Source organism: Galeopterus variegatus, unplaced genomic scaffold (assembly GCF_000696425.1).
Source record: "Galeopterus variegatus unplaced genomic scaffold, G_variegatus-3.0.2 Scaffold4938, whole genome shotgun sequence".
Classification (NCBI taxonomy): domain Eukaryota; kingdom Metazoa; phylum Chordata; class Mammalia; order Dermoptera; family Cynocephalidae; genus Galeopterus; species Galeopterus variegatus.
Genome location: NW_007731049.1, coordinates 157,330 through 167,048, shown reverse-complemented (window position 1 = coordinate 167,048; position 9,719 = coordinate 157,330). Strand labels below are relative to the sequence as shown.

The window sequence follows — 9,719 nt, the reverse complement described above, 5'->3', positions numbered from 1 at the left end:
GTTCGGGCTTCCTGGCTGGCGGCTTCAGCTTTTTCGGCCGGGGCGGCGGGCCGGGCGGCGGAGCGGCGGGGCCCGCGGCCGACGGGGGCACCGTAGACTTGCGGGAGATGCTGGCCGTGTCCGTGCTGGCGGCCGTCCGCGGCGGCGACGAGGTGAGGCGCGTCCGCGAGAGCAACGTCCTCCACGAGAAGTCCAAGGGGAAGACGCGCGAGGGAGCCGAGGACAAGATGACCAGCGGCGACGTACTGTCCAACCGCAAGATGTTCTACCTGCTCAAGACCGCGTTCCCCAGCGTGCAGGTGGGTGTCGTGGGCGCCGTGGGAGCGGACGGGCGGCGCGCCCGCCCGGGCCAGGTAGCCTGGGAACCAGTCCCCGCGCGTTGACTCTGTCTAGCAGCCCCAGCCGTGGAATCTCTGGCTCCCATTTTGCACATGTGGAAATTGAGACGCAGAAGTTAGTGTGCGCAAGGTCATATAAACAGTTCGTGGAAGAACTGCGTGAGGTTGCACTTAGTCTGAACCTGGGCCCATGCCCTCTGGCCTCTTCCGGTTGTGTATGCGCTTTGTGTACTTGACATCGGGAGCCCTGGTCTCTGGGTGGACGTTAAGGCTGAGAAAGTTTAACTGCCCCAGCTGCTTCAGGCTCTTCTGTAAAATGAAGGAGTTGGACTAGAACTCCAAGGCCCCATATCCTTCCTTGATTTTACCAATGGAAGGGTCGTGGTTGTAGAGTACACCTTTTCTGGCAGACCTGCCAATAGCCATCTAAAAGGCCAAGAACTGTAGAAGTCTTGTTGCAGAGCTGGCATTTCTGGGGTGGGGGAGGTAACCTCATGAATTACTTTAGCCATAGTTTTATCAGGACCCTTTTAATGATATATAGTTTGGGGGCCCTTCGAGGAATTATTTGGAAATATGCTTCCCAGCAACTTCATTTCAGCAGTCTACTCCACGTGGCACTTGATTAAAGATCTGTATTTACTCCGGAGAAGAAGAATTGAATAACAATTTCCTTTTCTTTGGGTAGGTTTCTGGGGAAGGAGTTGATAATTTCTTAGGGAAATCCAGACATTTTGGATTTGTTATTCATACTTTTTGAATTCGTCATTTCAGAGGAGCTGCTGTTGAATTGAATAAAGCTTTTAAAAATTTATTTTAATTCCAGAGGAAGAACTCAACATAGTGTGGCAAGCAATACCTTATAAATGTATGTCTTTACTCACCTAACAGTAGTTTTGGCTACTGAGAATAAAAATAGTTTCCATTGTATTTTATTTATTAGGTAAACATTGGTATCTAAACTCAGACTTTGGAAGCTGTCTGACCTTTTACTATTGTTCTTGGAAAAGTTAGGAAAATATTGTCATTGTAGAATTACGTATCCTGTGTAATCCTCCTTCCAATCTATGGCATTATTATTGCTTTGGTTTTCTTTCTTCCCTCTCCCACCCTTCCCCTTCCTTCCTTTCTTTCCTTGCCCTCCCCTCCCCTCCCCTCCCTTCCTCTCTCGCTCCCTTCCTTCCTTCTTATCTTTTTCTTTAATTTTTTTTTCCAGCAGAAAGGAACATTGGATTTCATATCATAAGCTGCTGGATACCAGATATACTTGACATTAGCAGAATTTTTTTTCAAAGGTCTACTCAAACAAAACAATATTTACCCCTTTTTCCTACTATGCTTTACCATCACAGATAATACTAATCTTGTATTTGAATCTGAAATATATTTCTTTTCCAAAACACACGTGCTTCCCTAAGAGTTTAGGAAAAACAGGAGTTTCAGAGAAATTGATGTGTAATATAACAGTACTACTAATAATAACTATTAAGTGTATTCTAAGTGCCTAGATACTGGCCACACAGGCCTTCTTCATTTGATCCTTACAGCAACTTTAAGAAGCAAATTTTATTCATGCCTGATGGGAAATCTGAGGCTCATGACACTCCACGGCACAGCTTATGTGAACTATCTAAGTTTTCATTTTAGCTAGGTCTTTAGGAGGCTACTTAAAACTTAGAATATGACTTCCTGGAAAAAAACATATAATTGTAAAAGCTTAAAGCAATAATAGTGAAATACAGAAAGCAAAGTTAAACATTTTTTTTTAAAGTGAAGACAAAAAATATCTTAAATATTGTAAATGTGTGTGTGCGTGTGTTCTCACTTATTAGCAAACAATAAGGGAATAGCTGCCAAGGGTGGTGAGCTGCATTTTGTTAAACACAAAAGCTTGGCTTTTGGAATTGCAGATGTCAAAGTCCCTGACTTTATGTAAAAGAACTTTTTGTTTCCTGTGACCATTTGAGTGTTTGCATGTACATCTTTAGTGTTCAGGTTGGGTGTTGATATGGAGAATAGAGGAGGTTGTGTTCATTTATACACTGTCAGAGTAGGGATGGTGTCATGTTGAGCTATCTCCTTTCATCCCTCTTTTGTTAGACCCGAGGCCAAATGTAGGCATCTGAGAAGCAGAGACTCAGCCCTAGATTTTTCCCTCTCTTTCCTCCTCTCCACCATTGCCTAGCATAGTCTAAATGCCTAGTTGTTTTTGAAGCCTTACCCCAAATTTTTTGATGAGAAACTTCAATCATATTCCACTCAGTTTACTTCCAAATGGAAAGTGACCATTGAGAAGCCACAAATACTTTTAGTTTATCTTAGTGCCCTGTGCAAATGTTGACAGGTCTGTTTTCTTTTCTTCTACTACTTTCCTGCCTAGAGTCTGAGGCCTGAGCTTTTCTTTTTTTTTTTTTTTTGTCCTTTTTGAGACCGGCCGCACCGCGCTCAGCCAGTGAGCGCTGTGAGCGCACCGGTCATCCCTATATAGGATCCGAACCCGCGGCGGGAGCGCTGCTGCGCTCCCAGCGCTGTACGCTCCCGAGTGCGCCACGGGCTCGGCCCTGAGCTTTTCTATCTAATATTCACTCCTCAGTAAAAGGATATGCCAGGAGTCATTCTAGAGCACTCAAATGGGGACAGGTTTGCCCCCCAACAGACATTTGTCAATGTCTGGAGACATTTTTGGTTGTCACAACCAGTAGTAAAATGCTATTGGCATTAGTGGGTAGGGGATAACCATCCTACAATGCACAGGACAGCCTTCTTCCCCAAAGAATTATCTGGCTCAATTTGTCAACTGGTGCATAGGTTGAGGAACCATAATTCCAAAGAAGTAAGTGCAGTCCTAAGAAAACTCAAGTTTAGCCTTGGATAAGTAGATTTCCTTTTGTCTTCAGCCTTTCTTGTGTTAGGGAATCTTAGGGGAGTCCTCAGGGCAGGTGTTCTCTTACTAAACACTTTGGCAATGCTTGATTTTATTGTGTTAAAGTCATACTAACTGCAGCCATTTGTATAACACTGTCTCAGTATTTCTTTGTGGATAATGATGAAAATGAAGGCTGAAGATAGTTTTGTGGACTGGGTTTGTAACCACAGAACAAACTTAGGTTTATAGTTTTGATTCAGTGTACAAAGGATTCTCTGTTTGAGGGGCTTCTTTCCTCGACTTGTTCAAAGTTTTGACAGTGACTTATCTTAAGATAAAGCATGGTACTCTAAGCAGGTAGCAGTAGTTTATGTCTGATCCTTGCCTGACTTATAGAATGGGATTTAACTTCTTTTTTTTACAGAAGTACTCACTGGAAAAGTTTGAGAAGTTCTAATATAGTGCAAAGAACACTTGTTTTGACATCTTGTCCGGTCACCAGGCTAGGTGATCCTGGCCAGTCATTTAACTTCTTTGCACCACAATTTCCTCTTCTGTAAAATCTGGATAACTAGTCATTGGTGCAGACATAAACACTGCAGACAAAGGGAAAAATGAGTTCAAAGGAGGAGGCCCAAGAGAGGTGGTATCACAGTAAATTCAAGAAATCTGATGAGTTTGAATAAGATGAACTTGAAAGAGATTAGAAAGGTAGGCGTGGGCTAGATCATATTCCAAGCTCAAAGGAGTTTCGACCTGATCTTTAGTTTAATTCTAGAGTACTAAAAGAAAGCTAGACTTTGCTGACTTTTCTTGAGGCCTGCAATATGCCATACTTGAGGCTTTGGGCATTTGGAGGTGGATGAGACCAGGTAGGAGGCTGTTAGAATAATCTGGGGGAAAAATGAGGATCAGGACACAGGCAATAGGAAAGTTGTGCTGAACTGGTTTTACTAGCTAACATTTATTTAATTCTTAGCAAGTAGCCAACACTGAATTAAACTTTTTAATGCCATTATTAATTTATCTGTAGAACAACATAGAAGGTTAGGTATTATAGCCTCCATTTTGCAGAAAAAGAAATTGAGGCTTGGAGAAGTCAAATAATTTGCCAAGGGTTACACAGCTGGAAAATAGTCTTAGGCTCACTGAGATTCACTTAATGGTCTGAGAATCATCTCAGGTCTGTCTAATTCTGTATGTAAAGCAGTATAGGAAGTATAACAGAAGTCTTCTCTTAACTACAGTGTTTTGGTTTTTTTTTTTTTAAAGATGACCGGTAAGGGGATCTTAACCCTTTGACTTGGTGTTGTCAGCACGATGCTTACCCAGTGAGCTAACCAGCCATCCGTATATGGGATCCGAACCCGTGGCCTTAGTGTTATCAGCATCACACTCTCCCAAGTGAGCCAGGGGCCAGTCCTTAACTATAGTGTTTTGAATGAATGGAATGAATGTTTTGATTGAATGGATTCAGCGTAGATGCTTGGAGAGTATTTTGGAGGAGAGCAAAGCAAATACAGGGAAATCAGTTAGGAGGCCTTTTCAGGTGACACATGAGTTTCTGATCCAAAGTTGAGGCTTAGAGGCTTAGAGGAAGAGAATCAAACTAAATTGATTTACACATGTGTGAATTTCTTTTGGTTCTTAAACTGTTTAGGAATATTTATGTTTTGAATTGGGGTTATGGTTGTAGAGAGGATATATTTGGAAGGAAATGAAAAAAAATTAAGGATGTGTCAAAACTGACTCCTCTGTGGCTTACACTATTGTTTTGTTGATGGTGCAGGAGAATGGGGGATGACAAATTGGAGGGGCAGATTATGGGCACCATTTTAGACTTGTTTTGTTTGAGGTGACTTTGATATGTCCAAGGGGATATGTTAAGGAGGTAGTTGAATAATATAAATGGGTCTGAAGCTCTGAAGAGCCCTCTGAAGTGGAAATGCAAATTTGTCAGTCATAGTGTTGTGGTGTTAATTGAAACTGGTTGTGGACAGGATTGTTAAGGGAGAGAAGATGTCATTAAAGGGGAAGATTAGGGTCTCAGAACAAGGATGATAAAGACTGAAACAGTCATTTAACAAGAGTAGTATCAACCAACCTTTATTAAATGCTTACTACACGTTAAGCACTGTACCGTTTGTTTTACCTTTTCTATCTTATTCTTCTTTGGAACCCTATAGAAAGGTACATTTGTTGCCCCCTTTTTACTAGTGAGCTAACTATAGCTTAGAAAGGTTAGGTAACTAGCCTGACTTGGTCATGTACCCAGTAAATGGAGGAGCTGGAATTTGAACTCAGGCAATCTATGACAAAACAGTCTCTAAATCATGGTTTTCTATGTAGGTCATTGGCAACCTTTGTGAAAGCTTACTTGGTGACATGATCGGGAGGAAGCAAAATTGAAAAAGGGGGTAGGTAAGGAAATGGAGACAGTGAGTAAAGACAAGTCTTTTAAGAAATTGGACTTCTCAGGCAATTGAGTAGGGTGTTATGTGGGACTAAGAGAACGTTCTGTGGATTCTATTTATTTGTTTTTAAGATATGAGAAATAGAACAAAAGCAGGAGGAGAATAGGACAGGTAGAAGGATATTTATTTGTACTTTTTGAAAATAGTTATTGAATGCCTATTGTATTGGGGTTCTCCAGAGAAACAGAACCAGTAGAGACTTATTTATCGAGAGGAACTGGCTCATGTGATTGTGGTGGCTGAGAAGTCCCACAGTTTGCCATCTGTATGCTGGAGACATAGGAAAGCTGATGGTATGATTCAGTCCAAGTCCAAAGGCCTGAGAACCAGCGGAGCCAATGCTGTAAATCTCAGTTAGAAAGATTCAAATGCTAATTTCATCTAGAAACACCCTCACAGACACATATAGAAATAACATTTAGCCAAATACCTGGCCACTCAATGATCCAGTCAAGTTGACAAAAATTAACCATCACATCTACTGTGTGATAGGCACTGCGTGAGGTATTATATCAAGAAACTTACTAAGATATAATGATTTATGGAGAAATGCAGTAAAGAGTTTTTTCCTTCTTAAGGCATTAACCACAAGTCCCTTCAACCCCAAAGTAACTGTGAACTGTCATACTAATAGCACTAATTGTGTTTGGGAGCCTTGAACTTTGACAATACTGATGAAGAATAGTTTCCTTCCCCTTTCTGGAGTCTAAGATACAAGCCTGACCTAAATACATGAGTGTGTGTATATATGTGTTAATGTGTCTGTATGTATGTGCATATAATTAAATAAAATCTTTAAATAGGCAAACTTATCTTAACCACTGTATTCAATAAGTATTTGATTAATGGCCACTGACATGGCTGTGCTAATCTAGGTATTGCTTAGGATATAGAGTAAACATTTTCTGCTCTCAAAGTTATAGAACACCTCTACTATTCTGTACCTATTTTCATATCTAATACTGCTCCCTTTAAGTTGTGCTTCCCCTTAAAATTTGCACCTATCATTATTGCTGTTTTATGCCCCAAATTATTTCTTGTATTTCCTCTAGCCCCACCATGTTATAATTTTACCCCCTCGGAGTTTCTGATCCAAAGTTGAAGCTTAGAGGAAGAGAATCAAACTAAATTGATTTACACATGTGTGAATTTCTTTTGGTTCTTAAACTGTTTAGGAGTATTTCCTTTGATATAAAAGAGAAAATGCATTAATCAGGAAATACTGAGTAAGCAATGCTGTAGTTAATAGCAACCTCCACATCTCAGAAGCCTCATACTCTCTGAGGCAGTTGTCTAGTTGATTTTAGTTGATAAGTGATTCTGCCAGGTCAACATTTGACATGGCAGAGAAAGAGAAGAGATTGGAAAATTGAGCAGGGGCTTTCTTTTCATTGGCTCAGCCTGGAAGTGATGTGTATCTACATCTGTCTATATGTCATGCATCTACTTTTTTGTCCATATTTCATTGTCCAGAACCTCTGCCACATGCATCCGACTGCAAGGAAAATAGGAAGTATGGTCTCCCTCATGCCCAGAAGAAAATGAGAACTGGATATTGTGATCACTAGAAATGCCTACATAGAGGGCAACTTAACCTAAAGAAATCCTTACTTGGTGTACTTCAGGCTAACAAAGGGGTTTGAGAATGTTTAGGGAGTTGTCGCCTCTGGGTGGAAGCTGCAAGATGGCCTTTATATGTGGGCATAGCCTGAGGTCAGTGTACTTTTCCTGCTAAAATCATAGGCTCTTTAATAGCTACATTTCTCATTCCCACCATAATGAGCCTCTTTGGGAGCAGTTGGCCGGGCTAGGTGGAGATGGGAAGGAGGGATTGTCTTGGGCTGTTGTCTGTAGGTATGGACTTTCTGTGAGCTTGGAGTTGATTTCTTATGCTTCATCTCCTTCCCTGTTGAGGTCTGTGACAGATGGGCAGTAAGAATGAGAGGGGGAAAGTAGATTGAGGAGAAGAGGATTATGGGGAAGAAATGAACTAGAGTGGCTAAGAATAATATTGTCAGTCAAAAGTTATTTATTGAGCTCCTACTTTAGTTTAGACAGTGGGGATGGGGCTATAGTAGTGAAGAAAACTGTGTTCTCACACTCCCAGAACTTTACATTCTAACTGGTCAAGACAAATAGTAGACATGTAAACAAATAAGATATTGATAAGGGCCTTGAAGAAGAAAAAATAAGATCATGTGGAAAGAGTGTCTGGGGGTCCTACTTTATCCATGTTAGTCAGGGAGAGCCATTCTGAGGCAGTGTCAGTTGAGCTGAGACCTGAATGATAACAAACAGGCTATGATGCAGAGATCTGGGGAAAATGTGTACGAGCAGAAGAGTACGGTAAGTACAAAGGCCCTGAGGCCAAGGGCCCATAGGAAGTCTGGCGCACAGTAACTAAGGGTGCAGACAGAGAAAGGTTACTGGGTAGCAGTTGCTAGGGTCAGATCATCTCGGACTTCCCTTGTAGATGATGGTGGAGTCTGGATTTTATCTCTGCAGAATGAGAAACTATTGGAAGTTTTTAAGCTAGGAGTGACATGATCTGATTTAGGAAGATAGCACGTTGTTGGGTTGAGAAGGGAAACTGTAAAGGTAGTGATTTTGTCTGTTTTGTTCATTTGTTATATCCCAGTGCCCAAAACAATTGAGAGTATATAGTCATTAGTTGAATGAAAGAAGAATGAGGGAGGGAGAGGGGAAATGCACTATATGAGGTCAGAACAATTTAAGGCTGTTGTAGGGAATCCAAGTGACAGATAGATAGTGGCTTAAACTAGGATTTTCTTAGTAGACTTGATGACACATATTTAGAATTGGGAAGTGGAATTTCCAGGACTTATTGACTGATCAGATGAGGAATGTGGAAGGACCTTAATGAAGGCCTTTTCAAATACAGTGCTGTAAATGTGTTACATCATACTCAGTTGAGAGTATATGGAGAAGCTGACTTGAACTCTAGGTAAAAATCTTAATCATAAGGCTCAGTAGTTGCCGTTAGACTACACTGACGTTGTAACCTACAGATGTCAAGACCCATTAACTACTTTGTCTTTTCTGAGAGTAACTTTTTTTTTTAAGTTTATTTCTTTTGGTAGGGTGTTGCTGCTACCTTCATTCATCTGAGGTAGCCTAGCATTATCATTAAGAGTGTGGTCTCTGAGGCCAAAATGCTTCACCAATGCCACAGTGCCTTAATTATCCTAGCATTAAAATAAGTTATTTGGTAGGGAAAGTCACCATACCACACATGGTATTCTTTTTTTTTTTTTTTACCGTCTCCCCCATACGTCATGGCTCTTCCTGGCTTTTTGTTGTATCATGTAAATTTTAGAAATGCTGTCTAATTTTCAAAGAGACGGGGGGCGGGGGGGGAACCTATAGAGATTTTGATTGGAGTTGCATTAAATGCATTAAAATCTATAGTTTACGGATTGTCATTTTTACTGTTTTTTTTTTTTAAGTCTTTTAAAATAGGATTCTCTTTATGTAGGTTTTCATTAATGTCTTTCAGTAAAGTTTGATTTTCTCCATACTGTTGTTCCACATCTTGCATAGATTTATTTCCAGGTACTTACTTTATTTCTGTTGTTAGTTTAAATGATTTCCTTTTTTTTTTTTTAATTAAATATTTGTTGATGGTGTATAAAAATGTAGTTGATTGGTAAGTACTTATGTTACATATCTCAGCTTTAGTATATTCTGTTATTGATTTGATAGTTTATCTGTAAGCTCTTTTGGATTTGCTCAGTGCTCAGTTATCAATGGCACATTATAGTTTTGTTTCTTCCTTTCTAATCCTTATACCTCTGCACATATCCCTGTCTTCTTCCCTCTCTCCTTCCCACCCTCCCCCTTTAACTTACTGCAGTGACTAGGACCCTCTGTACATAGTTAATAGAGGTTATAATGAAGGGCAGCTGGCTCTGTGTTGTGGCCTGCAAGGTCCTTCACCATCTGGCTTCCATTACTCTCTGACCTCATCTCCAGTGCCCTTCTCCTTGGCTCACTTTGCTTTAGCTAAGCTGCCCTCTGAAC

The 9,719-nt window shown here is 40.7% G+C and overlaps 1 protein-coding gene across 1 annotated transcript in view; it reads left to right on the top strand.

Moving 5' to 3' along the window:
* Positions 1–2: 2 nt before the first annotated feature.
* The window catches only part of IMPAD1 (inositol monophosphatase domain containing 1), a gene marked incomplete at its 5' end in the record, with an annotated part of 28,926 nt that continues 19,209 nt past the window's right edge, over positions 3–9,719 (top strand). Inside the window, one exon of the mRNA XM_008588639.1 lies at positions 3–299. Coding sequence (XP_008586861.1) covers positions 3–299 — 297 coding nt within the window. The remainder of the gene's footprint in view (positions 300–9,719) is intronic.